The sequence below is a fragment of the Octopus bimaculoides genome, chromosome 6 (assembly GCF_001194135.2).
Source record: "Octopus bimaculoides isolate UCB-OBI-ISO-001 chromosome 6, ASM119413v2, whole genome shotgun sequence".
NCBI lineage: Eukaryota > Metazoa > Mollusca > Cephalopoda > Octopoda > Octopodidae > Octopus > Octopus bimaculoides.
In genome coordinates, this window is record NC_068986.1 from 115,823,639 (window position 1) to 115,841,651 (window position 18,013).

Genomic DNA, 18,013 nt, shown 5'->3' on the forward strand with positions numbered 1-18,013 from the left:
TTTATGTGCCACCCACACAAGCCAACTTGTTTCAGTCATTTGACTGCGGCCATGCTGGAGCATCGACTTTAGTCGAGCAAATTGATCCCAGAACTTATTCTTTGTAAGCCTAGTACTTACTCTATCGGTCTCTTTTGCCGAACCGCTAAGTTACGGGGACGTAAACACACCAGCATCGGTTGTTAAGCGATGTTGGGGGGACAAACATACACACACACACACACACACACACACACATATATATACATACATACATATGACGGGCTTCTTTCAGTTTCCGTCTACCAAATCCACTCACAAGGCTTTAGTCGGCCCGAGGCTATAGTAGACACTTGCCCAAGGTGCCATGCAATGGGACTGAACCCAGAACCATGCAGTTCATAAGCAAGCTAGTTACCACACAGCCACTCCTACTTTTTTTTATTAATGTATTTATTCTAGATTATTATGGTAGGAATGGGGTTGGGTGAGGCTCTTCATAAATAGACAATTTACATACAGCTGAGGCAAGTACCACAAATGGGCAAATAGTGCCATAGATGAGGCAAATAGTGTTACAGTTGGGGCAATTAGTGTCACAACTGGGACAAATTGCGCCACGGCTGGACAATTCTGACCACAGATAAATATTCAAATATGGTGGAAGAGCAGTGGAACCTGCTACGAGTCAGGCAGACTAGACAAGAATGTTAAGTGTACCTCTGACAAGAGGCACAATATTGTGACTAATATAATTTACTCACAACACTTAAAACTAATTTCTCAAACATAGGTAAAGAATGGAACCTGCAGTAAGCCAGGCAGACTGAGACAAGCAGTGAAAGGCAGAAGGAGCATGGCTTGAGCCAATAACAATCAAGTCATTGATTGAAGACCTGCAAACATCTTCAGCAGCCCTAAAGACACTCGACAGCTTCAGTCTCTCTCTCTCTCTCTCTTGAGGGATGCCAAGTCACAAAAGCTACAAACCCCTTCTATTTTTAATATTTTTTTTCGTTATTTTTACTAAATCACAAGGAAGATGCAGCACAACCTTTGCAGAAGCTCCAAATTCAGTAAGATTGATACCATTAATGCTCCACATAAACTGTTTCCATGACAACAACACTTGAAAAGCCATATGTGTGTAAGGGAAAGAATTCAGGAAGAGTGAAGCTCAAGGAAGAAAGGTATGGAAAGTGGGGAGGGGAAGAATAGGATGAGGACAGGAAGAGAGAGAGAGACAAGGGAACTAAAAGTAGCTGAGTAGAGGCAGTGGAAGACTAACCAGCTCTAACGAGCAGAGGTCATTATGGAAACAAAAAGAAAAGCAGAGAGAGAGAGAGAGAGAGAGGAGATAGGACATTGTCTGTGGGCCACAGGCTGGAATATGATTGTGAGTGACTCTAGGCCAATCAGTTGAGTGGCTTTTATGTCGATACAAACTGAGTGCATAGTCATATGTACACTTATTATTTAGAAATACACAGATGCGTCGAGTGATATGATATGCTGGAGAAGACCTGTTGAGTCAAATAAAACCAATATTGTAGCTGTGGACTGTTCCCCTTGACTGGTACTTGTGTCAGTGGCACGTAAAAAGCACCATTCAAAAGTGATTGATGCCAAGCCTGCCTGACTGGCTCCTGTGCCGGTGGCACATAAAAAGCACCCTCTACACTCTCGGAGTGGTTGGCGTCAGGAAGGGCATCCAGCTGTAGAAACTCTGCCAGATTAGATGGGAGCCTGGTGCAGCCATCTGGTTCTCCAGACCTCAGTTAAACCATCCAACCCATACCAGCATGGAAAATGGATGTTAAACGATGACGATGATGATTATGAAGACACACACACACGTAAAAAGAGAAAGAAAGAAACTTACGACACATTTCTTGAGTTTGTCAGGTAAGGGGTCAATTAGTTCATTCTCTCCTGGTTCCTTAGTTTGGCTGGACTTTTTACCACAAATCATATCTTTTATAAGAGAACTGCAACGTGAACAGAACAGCTTTTGTTAGATTTAGTTGATCTCACTGTCAGCATGTGTGTGTGTGTGTGTGCGTGTGTGCATGCATGTGCAAATATGTGTGAGATGTATATACGTATATACACACACACAAACATAAACACATCCGCACTTATCATAACCCCATAGCATAATGACAACCGGTCAGTCCAGTGTTGACCATTTTAAAGTAAGACTAAATATACCTGAAACATTACCATTTTACAAACCTTTATTTGTTTGTGGAACTACATGTGCGCGTATGCACATTTATTAACCAAACTGTGTGTGTGTGTGTGTGTGTGTGTGTGTGTGTGTGTCCCCACTGACAAGTACACAAATCTAGAAAATAGAGCACCAACTGACCACATGCACTCACCCATACATACATATTTCTTTAGAGAAATACAAATTGCCACACACACACATATTCAAAAAGTAATTTGTCAAAAAAAAACAATTCCTTAAAGACTAGATAAAACCCACCCTTATTTTTCCAAATAAACACCAATATAGGAAAACAGTTTATAAACAAACATTGGTGTTTCAAATATCCATCCAGCTGAATAAAAATCCATTTTATGCAACAGATGTATACTGTTTTTAATCACAGCACACTTATAAGATATATTATCTCTGGACAAATACCAGAGTATATTTACCTTTCACAGACGTATTCACATTAAGTATGAGACACAGATGGCTATTTTAATCTAATACTGCTTCTGAGATGGCTTAAATCAGTTCTGGCTGAATATAATTTTTTTTTTTTTGGGTGGGGGGTTTCCATTGCATTATCAGAAAATGAGAAATATGTCATTCCTCTACATCTCTACCACCAACTCCTCATCATGTGTGTCACTTATTATTTCTTTAAATTTGTGTACAGCTGAAAGACCCCACAACTCCCATGTCTTTCTTCCACAGATTGTCATGTATCTGTGTTTAGCTGATACTTAGTATGCACACTCATCTATACTAACACAAGCACACTGCATATGCATACACACATACACCGCATTATCCTACACACACAGACTGCATCACAGAACCACACACTGCATCACGGTACTATACACTGCATGAAGACACTCAGACACACAAAGTAAAGAAAGACGTGGTGAAACTTACCCAAGAACCCCAGGGTGGCTGGCAGACCGACTGAGATGGTATGAAATAGCAACAGACAGGGCACAGAATATAGAAAACAGGACATGTTGGGAACTTTCCTTCTGCTGAAATAGAAAGAGACAGGGCAGAAAACATTAGAGGATGACTGTGCAGAATATTATGGGGTCTAATGTGAATGGTAAGGGACATCAGGGTATATTAGGACAGCAGGTCCAGTGGTGGATGAATAGTGACATTGACGAGGGGGGTAGGGCAATGGGGAAGGATAGTGCATAACATGAGGGAGAGGACAATACATGACACCGAAGAGGGGCAGTGATATAGGGGAAGGAGTGATACTGAAGTAATGTGTAACATAAGGGTGTAGCATACAACACTGAGACCAGGATAGTGTGGGTATCAGAGGGGTGGAGGTAATTAGGTGGAAGGCAAGGAGAGTTTGTGTGTGTTTGTCGGTGTGACAGTGTTCACTGGACAAGAGGTAATTTGATTAAATGACAGGTACAAAGAGGTACAGGGTGAGATTACTTATCCCATTCATAGACACTGTTGCCTACGTCTACCACCACTACCACCTTCTTTTCGATTCATTCAAGAAGAGGAGAATGGAGTATTTGTTGGATCAACTGTTTGTACAGTTGAGCTAACAAATGGCCTTACCCTCCTCGTGAATTGTGAGAATAGAACTTGAGACGAACAAGAGTAAACAAGAGAGAGACAACAATTCGCAGTTTAAATTAATTAAAATATGACAACTCTGCACATGTTCCAATATTATTATTATCATCATCATCATCATCATTAGGTAGCAAGCTGGCAGAATGATTAGCACACCAGGCAAAATACTCAGCAGCCTTCCATTAGGCTTATCTTCTGAGGTTCAAATGCCTTTTGTCCTTTCAGGGTTGATAAAATAATCACCAGCTGAGCACTGGGGTTGATGTAATCAACTTACCCCCATCCCAATCCCCCACATGGGCCACAAAATTACTGGCCTCTGCCAAAATTTGAAACCAATATTATTACCCTCACAGCAAGTTCATGGCTCTGTGGTAAGAAGCTTGCTTCCACATGGTTCTGGGTTCAGTCCCATGGCATGGTACCTTGGGCTAGTGTCTTCTACTATAGCCTCAGGCCAACCAAAGCCTTGTGAGTGGATTTGGTAGCCGGAAACTGTAAGAAACCTGTCATATATATGGGGGTGGGGTCAGCTTGGCATAAAGGGAGACAGCTGGGTTGGATCAAATTTCGAAAAGGTATTTTTGTTCAATAAATGGACAGACTTCTGCACAGCAATTTCACCAAAATCTGGGTTAATTTGTGACTGCGAAAGAAGACACTTGTTGAGATGCTGCACAGTCGACTGAAACCCACCCCAGCCCACATAATTGCAAAGTGAACTTGTTAACCAGACAGCCTTGCCTACTCCCATCCATAATATAAGCATTTAGAGACTCAATCCATACACCTAAATCCAAACTGCAACAGCAACCTGGAAAAGAGACTTACCTTCAGGGCATAGTAGCAGAAGAAATATAATGCAGCAACAGCGACTAAGCTTCTTGTTACTGAATAGACAGCTGCACCAAGACTGGTAGTGGCTAGAGATGGAGTAGAAGGGTGACATATAATTGAAGAATGGTGTATCTGGCATTACATTCGTTCTGTGGTTTACAGATTTGTTTCAAAGACAATGCAGGGGACCAATCAAACATCAAGTATATAGACATGGATGGGAACAATGATACAGACAGGCACAATGGGGTAATGATTACAACACAACACCTCAGAAGTCATTTAATCATAATCGAATGGACAAATAAAAGTACAAACATCTCAATAGTCAAGTTATGCGTGTGTTTATCGTATTATTTCAGATCACTCTCTGGTGCATGTGCATAACTTGACCAGTGAGATATCCTCTACAATGTCACTCAACCTACAAAATATAGCAGCCAAACTGCCTTCAAATCACACTCTACTGCTTTAAAAAATAATAATAAAACTCATTGGATAACAATGACTTAAAAAAAGATGTGATGGTCATGACTGGAACACCTTTGACCTAGAACATAACATCAAAGAAGGACACATTAAATTAACTCTTTCTAGGCATACTATGTCTCAATTTCAAACATGATGGTCATGGTTGGAACATCATTAACCTGGAACTAAAGTAGGAAGGGTACATGAGATAATCTAACCCTAGATTTACTATGGCTGACTAAAACATAAAATGTTCATCACTGAAACACATGTCTATTTAAGTCTATTTAATCAGGGCTGACTTGGGATTAAGAGAGAATAATCCATTTTCTTTGCTGGTATATAATAACAAAGAATATCTCCAAAAGAGGTTTTAATCTGTGTCATCTGTTCTTGTAAGACCCAGCTTCAATTATTTCCACCCTCATCTAGACTCTTCCAAGTTCATCCTTGGTCAGCCATTAGAACTCACAACCAACAACTAACAAAGTGATTTTTGGAGTAAAGATTATTTGCCAACATAACATGGCAGTCCTGGTTTAGGATGAATGTTGCTGTAATTTAGCCCCAGAGGACAATAGTCTCCAGCTGGCTATACGACACAATCTGTGTCCTTATATTTTCGAACAAGGGAATCTAGCACCCCCACTCAGCTTGATTCCCTTGTTCCAAAATGTCCAATTACCAAAATATGATGGGCCGCTGTTATTATCCAATTTATTTTGATATCAAAAACTACAGAAGCTAGCAAATGAGAAAACATTTTTTTTATCAAGGATTATGAGAAACATTTAAAAAAATCTTTTTAATATTGCTCTTTAATGAAGTTATTTAACAGTTACCACATTTGATGCCATAAAAGATGCATGGGCATATTAGATGCATCCCAATTTCAAAATGCTCATCATCATCATCATCAATGTATAACGTCTGCTTTCCATGCTGGCATGGATTGGAAGGTTTGACTGAGGACTGGTGAGTCAGAAGACTGCACCAGGCTCAATTTGATTTGGCAAAGTTTCTACAGCTGGATGCCCTTCCTAATGCCAACCACTCCAAGAGTGTAGTGGGTGCTTTTATGTTCCACCAGCACGGGGGCCAGTCAGGCAGTTCTGGCAACGACCACGCTCAAAAGGTGTTTTTTTATGTGCCACCTGAACAGGAGCCAGTCCAGCAGCACTGGCAATGACCACGCTCGAATGTTGTTTTTCACGTGCCACCAGCACATGTGCCAGTAAGGCACATGTGCTTAGCACGAGTGCCAATCAGGTGGTACTGTCATCGGCCACGTCAATGATTTTGATTTGATTTCATTTGCCTTAATAGGTCTTTGCAAGCAAAGTTTATTGTCCAATGAATGAGGGTTATTCATAAGTGGGCTGGTTACACCCACTGGCATAGGCCACAGGCTATGGTCTCATATTCAGAATAAAACGTTTTTAGTACATTAAAGCTTAAAGGAGACCCAACTTCATAGATAGCATCTGGAGTGACTTTCAGACAAGTGTTTTTGAAAAAATGGTGTGCTTTATATGCCATCAGATATGGTAGGTTTATAACCCAAGTTATATATACATTAAAAATGTTATCTAAGTTATTTAGATATAAAATAAGTGATTCCAAGGTACTTAGATATTTAATAAGCAAACAACAGGTTATACAAAATCAGTTACACAATGCAACAATGAAATACAACAGGAATACTTTCACAGTCGCGATTAGAGTAGTTTTATAATAGTTAACACTATATACACAATAATCAGCTGTGGAGAAAGAGGAAGATATCAACAAACCATTTCCTCCGAAGATATGCATGTCTGTCTGTTCCAATATGTACATGAAGAATGTCTTGACTTGAGGAAGAAGTCCAACCATGAACAGAACTGGTAACAGCAAGATAAAAACTGAAACAAACGAAAAGGAATACAAGTAGAGCATAGCTTACCCTGGACTGTCTATACCACACGATACATATAAGAGATATTTAGTGTGAGGGTTTGGCCATTAAACAATGACAGCCATATCACAGCATGTAACCCTCTAACACTCCCCACTCAATTCCCCTTCACTATTCCATCTGGAGCATCGCTAAAAGAAGTCAGCCAGCAGCCCTAAGTACCGAGGACTTGGAAGTTTTAATCACAGATATAGTGAGCAGCATGGGTGGTGACCACCTGATGCTGAAAGTTGCAGCTTCTATGGTCACATCAGGGCCATCATTGGGGCTGAGGGCAGTTTTGTTAAATGGCCTATTTATTTGATGTCTCTAGTTGAACAGGTGGACCGTTTTCCTTTAAGAATGCTGTCTTTATTTTACTTAGTGTTTTATTTTGTGTTTTCAGTTGCCTGACTTACACACACACACACACACACACACACACACACTACACACACTACATACACACACACACACACACACACACACTGCCTCTGAATGAAAATCAATGCAGACTTACCTTTCATAAGACTTTTGGCAAATGTTAGCGATGCAGTTGCAGTAAATGGGAAGCCATAGATGATAAATGATGTTGAAGATGCATGGTGAATTGTATAGTCGAGGAACTTGAGAAGGCCACAACACAAACAGAAGTAAAATGGACGGCTGAACACTATTAGACGATTGTAGCCCTGTAAATAAGACAGAAAAGAGAGAAAGATATAACATGATGTTTACTAGAGATGCCAAGGTTTATAGCAAAGGGATTAGAAAAAAGCTGTTTAAAGGAGATGTATAAATCAAGGAAGTCACAGTTGACTGGGGTCAAATAGTACGCTGACCAGTCTGATGGTTCCGTGGTTTGCATCCAACTACTGGCACCATAATGAGTCGCAGTTGAGAACTGCTTTCAATCCTTTCAGTGTATCGTTATAAATAGGTACCATGAAGATAAATAGGTACCATGAAGATAAATAGGTACCATGAAGATGTAATCAACCCAGCTAAGAATCTGTATAATGAAAAGTCACAAGCTATCTAACAGTAAATACGTATGAAGAGGATATACAGCCTACCCAGCTGTATATAAATAAGCATGTAAAAATAGTCCACCCAGTTGGAAATAAATACCAAGGAATGGTAAAGTCCATTTAGCTGTAAATAGGTACCATGTGGCAGTACACAATATTTAGCTGTAAATAAGTACCAAGCAGCAGTGAAGTCCAGCCAGTCATAAATAAGTACCATGGAATGGTGATGTAGTCTGCTTAGCTCAGTACAAGTACAATTGACATAAGGTACTAAAAAGCTAAAATATTCAATCATGAGCCAATGATCATATTTAATTAAGAGAGGGTGGGGTGAATAGATCAAACCAGAGTGGCTCCCAAAAAGGAGGTTAAATCATACAAGAAAAGGGAAAAGTTCATAGCTTACATGCATAGGTGATGCTGAATCTGGTTGTACACTCTGTAATAAAAAAGAAAACAAAGACATGAGATTAGCTGGTTGTGCATTGAAAGGAAACTGTCCAATAGAACATACTGGGCTGTGGGTGTATGGGTGTATGCAAATATTACAAAGCTTAACTGTGGGTGAAACAAAAATGTAAACCTTTCCTTTCTACGGTTTTGATACACAGGAAAAACAAAAAGACAGGGAATTCCCAGACAGACTATTTCATAGTTTGTTCATTACTCTTCAGTGAAGACATATCTGGTTTCTTTTCCCAAATCAGTAGCATTGAATATTCAGCTATTATGTAAAGCAGTCATATATTATGCTAACACCATAGTGGATAACTTGATTTACATTAATTTATGCTTTTCATTAAGTAAACAATACATATTTTATGTATAACATGAATCAGAAGAACTGACATCCACTTAGAGAATACAGAATGAGGGATATGTATATTTACATAAAAGTATGTATATTCAGGTAAGATACAAGAAAGAAAGAAAGAAAAAAAAGATAAAAAGTAAAAGCAATGTACTACATGGAGAAGAGGAAGAGAAAGAAAGACAAGTCGGCATTTTAAAAATTGTGGTCCTGAACCGTCTGTAAGGGCACTATACTATGAGTATGGGTACAAGGCATTTTGGTACAACCATTTTAGTGCTACCTATTTGGCATCACAGATTTAATATTGGTTTTAGTGTTTCTCTTGTTCTCTCCCTCTTCATCTATCTTCAGTGAGCATGTATGTCTCTCTCTCTCTCTCTCTCTGTGTTTATGTCTCTATCTGCATGCGTATATTCCTCTGTGTGTGTGTGTGTGTGTTTGCCTCAAGGGTCAAAAAGTACCGTCACAAAAGCAGGCTGAATGCCCAGTCAGCCGTGCCAAGTTGTCAGCATCCAAACAGCTGCACCCTCCAACTGTTTCATTCCACTGTTCTACAGATATAGTCTTCAGGGAATACAAACCACAGAGGCCCAATACTTACAGAAGCAGTCTATAGAGATCCCACACTAATATACACAGCCAATTCAAATGGATATATCCTACAGGGGTCCTATATAGTCTGTAAGGGGCTGTGGACATCAAGAATTACATTCAAGGTGTGTAGACAGTTTATGAAGGTCTTATACATGTAGGCTTTTAGGGGCTCATGAATATCCCAGTCTGTAGGGATCATGGACATGTAAACCTAGCTGATAAGGTCATAGTCTACCCACCCCTACCCACCATCATCCCAATGTGACAAGTATCTCCATGGCAACTACTTACCTTGAGCAAAGAATATTGACAACTGGCCAGAATGAAACAAAAGATGAAGATGTAGAAATCTTTGTAGAAATGTGATGAAAGAACGAGGGCACCGAGTGAACTGACTGCTACTGCCATCAGAATGGCTATCAGGTTCTCCACGACGGTCAAGTTTCTGAAACACACACAAAAAAAAAGGGCCTTTACACATCAATTCACATTTCCTAACATTGGCACATCATCATCATCACAATGAAATACTTAACGAGGGGAGCAATATCGTTGGTTATAAAGCAACCCCAGTACTTGACTGGTACTTTATTTTATTCACCGCTGAAGGACAGAAGGTAAAGTTGATCTTGATAGGTACTGAACTCAGAATATAGAGAGCAGTAACTAAATAGCACAAGGCATTTTATCTGATACTCTACTGATTCTGCCAAATCTACCAGCATAAGCACATTAAATTACTGACTTTGCCTTTCATCCAGTCAGGATGAACTATTTTATGGATGAATTATTTATTGTTGTAGGCAATATCATCAGAGCAAGCTGGCATGGATGAAATGCTTAATGAAATGCTATGTTCTGAGTTCAAATTCCGCTGAGGTCAACTTTGTCTTTCAGCCTTTCGGAGTCAATGTAATCGACAATACTCGTCTCCCCTAAAATTTCAGGCCTTGTGCCTATAACAGAAAGGATTATTAAATACAACACCCCTAAAAACATACCAACACTACAATCAGCAACAGTACCAATAACAATGGTGTTACTACAACGAGCATCAAGAAAGCCAATGCCCTGACCTTCAATTGGTCCACTACCTCCAACAATCACACTACCAATATTTCTAGATTTCCCACATCAACAACCCATTCTCATCAAGTCCCACCACCACCACCACTTCAACTTGTCCCAGTAATCTTGCATCCAACATCCATAATTCCATCACCACTAATTGGCACTCATCAGTTATGACAACGAGGGTCCCAGTTGATCCAATCAATGGAACGGCCTGCTCATGAAATTAACATGCAAGTGGCTGAGTACTCCACAAACATGCATACCTTTCACATAGTTCTCAGAGAGGTTCAGTGCGACACAGAATGTGATGAGACTGGATATTTGAATTACAGGTGTGATTCCTTTTTGCCAGCTGAGTGGATCAGAGCAATGTGAAATGAAGTGTCTTGCTCAAGAACACAACACAACACACTGCTGGGAATTGAACTCGTGACCTTACATTCATGAGCCAAATGCTCTAACCACTTAGCCACATGCCTTCACTATCACCACCACTTCAACTCTGGTTACTCTTGCATTTAACAACCATCTCATCCCCACCACCATCACCAGTCACAAAACCTCCCACATCCAACAACAACAATTGATAAAAATGAAGGAGGAGAATAAGAAAGTCCAGTTTACTTACCTGTCCAGTAATGCCAACAATTCCAATCGGTCAAAATGTATTTTGATGTATTTATTAGGAAACAACCAGAACTTATAAAACTGCTTTGGTTTGTCAATTGACTGATGACCCGAAGAGACCTCGGTCACTGATGGACTGTCTGAGATGTCATCAACATTTGGGTGACCACTGCCAAAAGGTTCCACCAAACCCCACTGTGACTCCATCTGCCATGGGTAAAATGCTTGTGTTGGACGCAGGTTGGAATGGAAATCCAGTGACCGTTCACGGCAAACAATGGCCTGCTCTTCTCTCTTTGGTGATGGTTCAATGACAACCGGTGAACCAGAACCGCTGCTTGATGTACTTTCATGGAAACTGCACAAATAAAACTTACATTATAAGATATTCCAACATTACAAAAAAACAAACAAACAAAAGGTGAAAATGCCTAAACCAGTCACTTTAAATGAAGAAAGGTAAGCATTACACACACACAGAGACCCATTCAAAGAGAACTGAATTAGTAACCATACCTTTTATCATTTGACTTCACCAGATCCATGTCAATAACACCTTGGGCCACACCAGAGCTATTCTCTCCAAATGTGTAGGTAAACCAATTACCTGAAAACATATATATTGATAATACAGTTCTATATTTAAGAGATGAGACATTATGTACATTATTTGCATTTGACGGATATAACCACTACGCCAAATGCCCACGGGCATATGGCATAGTAGTTAAGAGCACGGGCTACTAACCCCAAGATTCCAAGTTCAATTCCAGGCAGTGACCTGAATAATAATAATAACATTGAAAAATACCTTAGGAATGAGAACCCAGGTTTGAAATTTCCCCAAGACACCTGATGAAGGCTGGAGGGTATATCAGCCGAAACGTGTTAACAACAAACAAGATGAAGACAAATATCCGTCAAATGTAAATAATGTATATATATATATATATATATATATATATATATATATATATATATATATATATGTATATATATATTGATATTAATATTACAACCAAATACAGTGTTAACTGATCAACCATAAACACCAAGCAGTAACACTTCGAATGACTGACCTACATAGATAGAAAGTAACTCTGAAGCCTAAATATGCTGACCAACAAGCCTCACCTCAAACCAGTTGCAGCAGATGTGCGTCGGTGTCAGTGAACAGGCCACAATTGGTGCAGCAAAGATGCTGACACCAAATAACAAATGTTTAAGTGAAAGTAAAACCGTCTTTGTGTGTTTTTGAATGGTTAACATGTGACTTCCATGCTGTAATTGTTTCAGTTTCAACACAGTTTCAGATTAAATCACTCACCACACAAGTACATCTCCAAAATTCCACTATCACTGTTAATCAACAATACTTTCAAACATGGCCAGACATTTTAAGAAGGATTTACTGTCCTAGTCAGAACATGAAGGGCAACAGCCAGGTCTTCTGATAGTGGCAGAAAAAGTAGGGGTAAACCAGAATTTCTAGCTTAATCCAATGATCCAGGATCTCAATACTTGCAACAGAATAGATCCCACTTAACACCACTCATAAGGCCAGAAGAGGGAAGTGGTGACAGTGGTGTTTAACCAGGCATGGGTCAAACGGACACAATTACGTGACTGGTACTTACTTTATTAAATCTACTACATGAAATGCCGCAGAATATTTACCTTCTCTTCTATTTATGGTCCAAACATTTACAGGTGAGACACAGACACACAAACACATGAGTCACAGACACAAACATCAACAAGTGAGTCTCAGACACTAAACTACAGGTGAGTCATACACACATATACATTTGGATCACAGGCACAACTACAAGTGGATTTCTGGACAACTACAAGTGGATTTAGAGACAGCAAAAAAAAGGTTAAGTCACATCTTTAAATGATGTACACAATGAGAAATAGAAAATCAAGATAATTTTCTTTTTTAATTGTTTGGTCAAAGTAGAGAAGGCTATACTCATGGCCCTTTTTCAGGCAGTTCAGGGCAGGTAAGAGTAAAAAGAGAAAGTTATTTTCAAATCAAAGACCTGCCTCAACTTCTTGCAACAGAGTGGACTCTGTCAAAGAATCCCAAGAGCCAAGTGCTGAGATACAGGGTAGGGTTTTAGAAGAAAATAGCTATGGCCGGCTGGTTTGACCATAGAATATTACTGTTCCCTATTTTATGAAATCAATGATAGAAAATGAAACATTAGTATTGGTGGGGTTTGACCTTAAAACAAAAACAGTTTGGATAGAGTAGAAATAGAATCTACAGACCATAGCATCATTACCATCTTTATAGGTACAGAAATGGTTTTGTGATGTTCATGCTTTTCCTGTAGTCACCCATACAAAAGCCTAACAATACCATATCTATCTTAGGTATGGACTCAACATCTCTTACTAAACACACACACACACACACAAGAAGTTAGTTTATACACAGACTATATACATTATAATTCCTGTCCCATGTTAAACTCACTGACCCCATACACTGCTCATATGAAAGGCTATGGATAACAGCCCTTTTCAATAAACATGCCAACAGAAATTCAGGAAGTCTGAAATACTTACCCACTTCATCTTGAAAATAGTGCATGGCCCCTTCAGTGGTATCATCATGTGATGAAGCAAGATGCCCTCCAGCAATGATGTTGAAGAGTGCAGCACGCAGCGGTGGGGATCGTCGTGTGTGCACACGACGCATGTTCACACGACCGGTTTCTCGACGATAGCGACGCCTTAAAAACACAAAGAGAGATTTTTAGCCCCAAACATTCCAAACATATTAAGTTCTGTAGATTTATTTTGTCTCACTCAGTCAGCGTACATAGGTGAGAGACTATGCAGATGACCTACTGGTCACACGTTCAAATCTACTCACAGTACTTTGGATCTTTACACACTTTATCAATCAACATACAAGGACAGGGGTCTGTCTATGCTAGGGATGTCATGGCCTTTAGACAAGATACACTGCTCACCATAGTCTACTTAGCTGTGCGATATAACTTCTGCTGTGTTGCATCCTTAAATAAACACACCACTACATCATCATCGTTTAACGTCCGCCTTCCATGCTAGCATGGGTTGGACGATTTGACTGAGGACTGGCGAACCAGATGGCTGCACCCGGCTCCAATCTGATCTGACAGAGTTTCTACAGCTGGATGCCCTTCCTAACGCCAACCACTGCGAGAGTGTAGTGGGTGCTTTTTACATGCCACCGGCATGGGAGCCAGTCAGGCAATACTGGCAACAGCCACGCTCAAAATGGTGTTTTTTACATGCCACGTGCACAAGAGCCAGTCCAGCAGCACTGGCAACGACCTCGCTCAAATGTTTTCTAACATGCTACTGGCACAAGTGTCAGTAAGGCGACGCTGGTAACGATCACGCTCAGATGGTGCTATTTACGTGCCACTGGCACATGAGGAACAAAAAAATTTTTTAAAGCTGTCTTCAATCCAGCATTAGTAATATATTAGGGTTTATTGTTTTACCCTTGCTTGTGAAGACCTATTGAGGCAAATGAAATCAAAATCAAAATTACTGACGTGGTCGATGACAGTACCACCTGATTGGCACTCATGCCAGTGGAATGTTAAAAGCACATCTGAACGTGGGGTGTAACCGGCCCACTTATGAGTACCCCAGTGGAACATTAAAAGCGTAATCGTAGCCAGGACCACGGATTGGCTCCTGTGCCAGTTACACATGAAAAGCACCATTCGAGCGTGATCGTTGCCAGCATCGCCTTACTGGCACATGTGCCAGGGGCATGTGAAAAACAACATTTGAGTGTGGTCGTTGCCAGTGCGGTCGGCCTGGCTCCCATGCAGGTAGTACGTAAAAACACCTTTTGAGCGTGGTCATTGCCAGAATCGCCTGACTGACCCTCATGCCAGTGGAACGTAAAAAGCACCCACTACACTCTCGGTGTGGTTGGCGTTAGGAAGGGCATCCAACTGTAGAAAGTTTGCCAGATCAGATTGGAGACTGGTGCAGCCTCTGGCTCACCAGTCCTCAGCCAAACAGTCCAATGCATGCCAGCATGGAAAGCGGATGTTAAATGATGATGATGATGATGATCAATTTTCCACAACATACCATCTCTAGTTTCAATTTAAATGTGGGAATATTCACCATTATTGTTTTAATGTCCACTTTTGCATGCTTGCACAGACTGGATGGAGTTTACTAAGGCAGATTTTCTACAGCTGGATGCTCTTCCTGTTGCCAACACTTGTTTGAAGCAAGGTAATATTTCCCTGAAGTCAGATATGTTTTTGCAGAATATTGGAAATGATTGACATTTCTTTACAAGAATTGTGCAATGTCAAGACAAGGACACACAAACACCATCGCACATACATATACACGAATGATGGTCTCCTTTTAGTTTCCATCAACCAAATCCACTCACAAGGTTTTGGTTGGCTCAAGGCTACATTGTTGGAAGAAACTGTTTTTACAGAGATGTCCTTTACTATTTACAGAACCTTCCACTGTGGTGAGAGTGGATGCATGTTGTCAGTCAAGTGGACTGAGTTATGTACCTTACTCCATGCTTAAACACAACATTGATTTTTAACAACGAAGAAATGAGACAAGCCAACAAAGGAGCCTTTATATTGTCCCTAGATTACTAAAAATATTATCCAAACCTCACTCAAACTACACTTTACTGACTTCGAAAAAATAGAAAACAATGGACTATACAGTTCTATGTTTAAGAGATGAGGAATTATTTACATTATTAACAATTGACGGATATTTGTCCTCATCTTGTTTATTGTTAACGTTTCATCTGATGTACCCTCCAGCCTTCATCAGGTGTCTTGGCGAAATTTCAAACCTGGGTTCTCATTCCTAAGGTATTTGTCGTCATCGTTGTTGCTGTTATTGTTATTATTATTATTACTATTATTCAGGTCATTGACTGGAATCGAACTTGGAATCTTGGGGTTAGTAGCCCACGCTCTTAATCACTACGCAATATGCATACGAGCATATGGCAGTGACCTGAACAACAACAACAACAACAGCAACAAAAATACCATTAGGAATGAGAACCCAGGTTCGAAATATCCCCAAGACACCTGATGAAGGCTGGAGGTGTATATCAGCTGAAATGTTGTGTTAACAATAAACAAGATGAGGACAAATGTCCATCAAATGTAAAAAATGTAAATGGACAATATGATCATGGCTGGCTGGTCTTATCAGCAATTCTCAAAGAATTTATCAACAAACCTTCGTGACTGTGAATCTTCTTTGTTTAGAATATCTTTCAGGGGTAGGAGAGCCGATGCCTCGGTTGGTGTCACAGATTTAGAATCCGTCGACCTAGTATCACCATCTTCCTGAGTGGTTCCACCTATAGCACCAAGTTCAGCCGGAGATGTTGCTTTGTCTTTCATCAAAGTTGGCTCTGAAAATAGATTTTAGATGATGCAGATCAAATCAAGGATTTCTAAAAGATAAGGAAACAATAAAATTTCTAAGATATTTCAAATACATTAACAGAAAACTTATTACAAAGGCACAGGAGTGGCTGTGTGGTAAGTAGCTTGCTTACCAACCACATGGTTCCAGGTTCAGTCCCACTACATGGCACCTTCAACAAGTGTCTTCTATTATAGCCTCGGGCCGACCAAAGCCTTGTGAGTGGATTTGGTAGATGGAAACTGAAAGAAGCCCATCGTATATATGTAGATATATATGTGTGCGTGCACTTGTGTTTGTCCCCCCACCCAACATCACTTGACAACCAACGCTGATGTGTTTACGTCTCCGTAACTTAGTGGTTCAGCAAAAGAGAGTGATAGAATAAGTACTAGGCTTACAAAGAATAAGTTTTGGGGTCGATTTGTTCAACTAAATTTTGGTGCTCCAGCATGGCCGCAGCCAAATGACTGAAACAAATGAAAGAGTTACCAGATGCTTTCTAAGCCATTTGAGGAAGCTATTATCTTTGCTAGCAACAATGGGATTTTCTCTTCAAGTGAAGGATAAAATTCATGGGGCTTGTTTCCAAAATGAGATATCATCATCATCATCATCATCAGCAGCAGCAGCAGCAGCTTCATCACTGTGGACGATGAATGTGGAGGATGTACGAAATAAGTGGGTACAGAAATGAGGTGAGTATGCTCCAGTGGACAGGCATTGTTAGTGTAAATGATTGATGGAGTACAAGGGAAGAGAGAGAAATACTGAGTGTATGAGGAACTGGATGGCTGTCCTGGTCTGGACAGCTGGAAGCTGACATTTGGTGAAGAAAGTATGAAGTGATCCAGGTGGAGAGAACTTGTAGAAGAGGAAGAATGTGAAAGAGCGCAATGTGAGGAAGGCTGAGTTCAAGAGGAAGAACTTCATGGAAAAAAGTAACAAATGGAAAGCAACAAGAAACATGGAAGCATGGAAAAATGGATGTCAAATGAAGAGGAGGAGCAGGAGGGGGATTTATATATATGAAATTTTGTCTCATCTATAATCTGTCACAGTAAAATTAATAAGTGTAGGAGTGGCTGTGTGGTAAGTAGCTTGCTTACCAACCACATGGTTCCGGGTTCAGTCCCACTGCGTGGCACCTTGGGCAAGTGTCTTCTACTATAGCCTCGGGCCGACCAAAGCCTTGTGAGTGGATTTGGTACACGGAAACTGAAAGAAGTCCATCATATATATATATCATCATCATCATCATTTAACGTCCGCCTTCCATGCTAGCATGGGTTGGACGATTTGACTGAGGACCGGTGAAACCGGATGGCAACACCAGGCTCCAATCTGATTTGGCAGAGTTTCTGCAGCTGGATGCCCTTCCTAAT

General features: G+C 40.3%; 1 protein-coding gene across 6 annotated transcripts in view; it reads right to left on the reverse strand.

The window, feature by feature from the left end:
* The window catches only part of LOC106881599 (pecanex-like protein 1), a 105,495-nt gene that overhangs the window by 23,991 nt on the left and 63,491 nt on the right, over window positions 1-18,013 (reverse strand). For all 6 annotated transcript variants that reach the window (XM_014932059.2, XM_014932061.2, XM_014932060.2 and 3 more), the window contains 11 exons: window positions 16,437-16,614; window positions 13,755-13,921; window positions 11,694-11,784; window positions 11,179-11,535; window positions 9,768-9,921; window positions 8,475-8,507; window positions 7,558-7,729; window positions 6,895-7,005; window positions 4,625-4,716; window positions 3,116-3,219; window positions 1,862-1,967 (listed from right to left, as the gene is read on the reverse strand). In XM_014932059.2, the coding sequence (XP_014787545.1) occupies window positions 1,862-1,967; window positions 3,116-3,219; window positions 4,625-4,716; window positions 6,895-7,005; window positions 7,558-7,729; window positions 8,475-8,507; window positions 9,768-9,921; window positions 11,179-11,535; window positions 11,694-11,784; window positions 13,755-13,921; window positions 16,437-16,614 (1,565 nt within the window). The remainder of the gene's footprint in view (window positions 1-1,861; window positions 1,968-3,115; window positions 3,220-4,624; window positions 4,717-6,894; window positions 7,006-7,557; window positions 7,730-8,474; window positions 8,508-9,767; window positions 9,922-11,178; window positions 11,536-11,693; window positions 11,785-13,754; window positions 13,922-16,436; window positions 16,615-18,013) is intronic.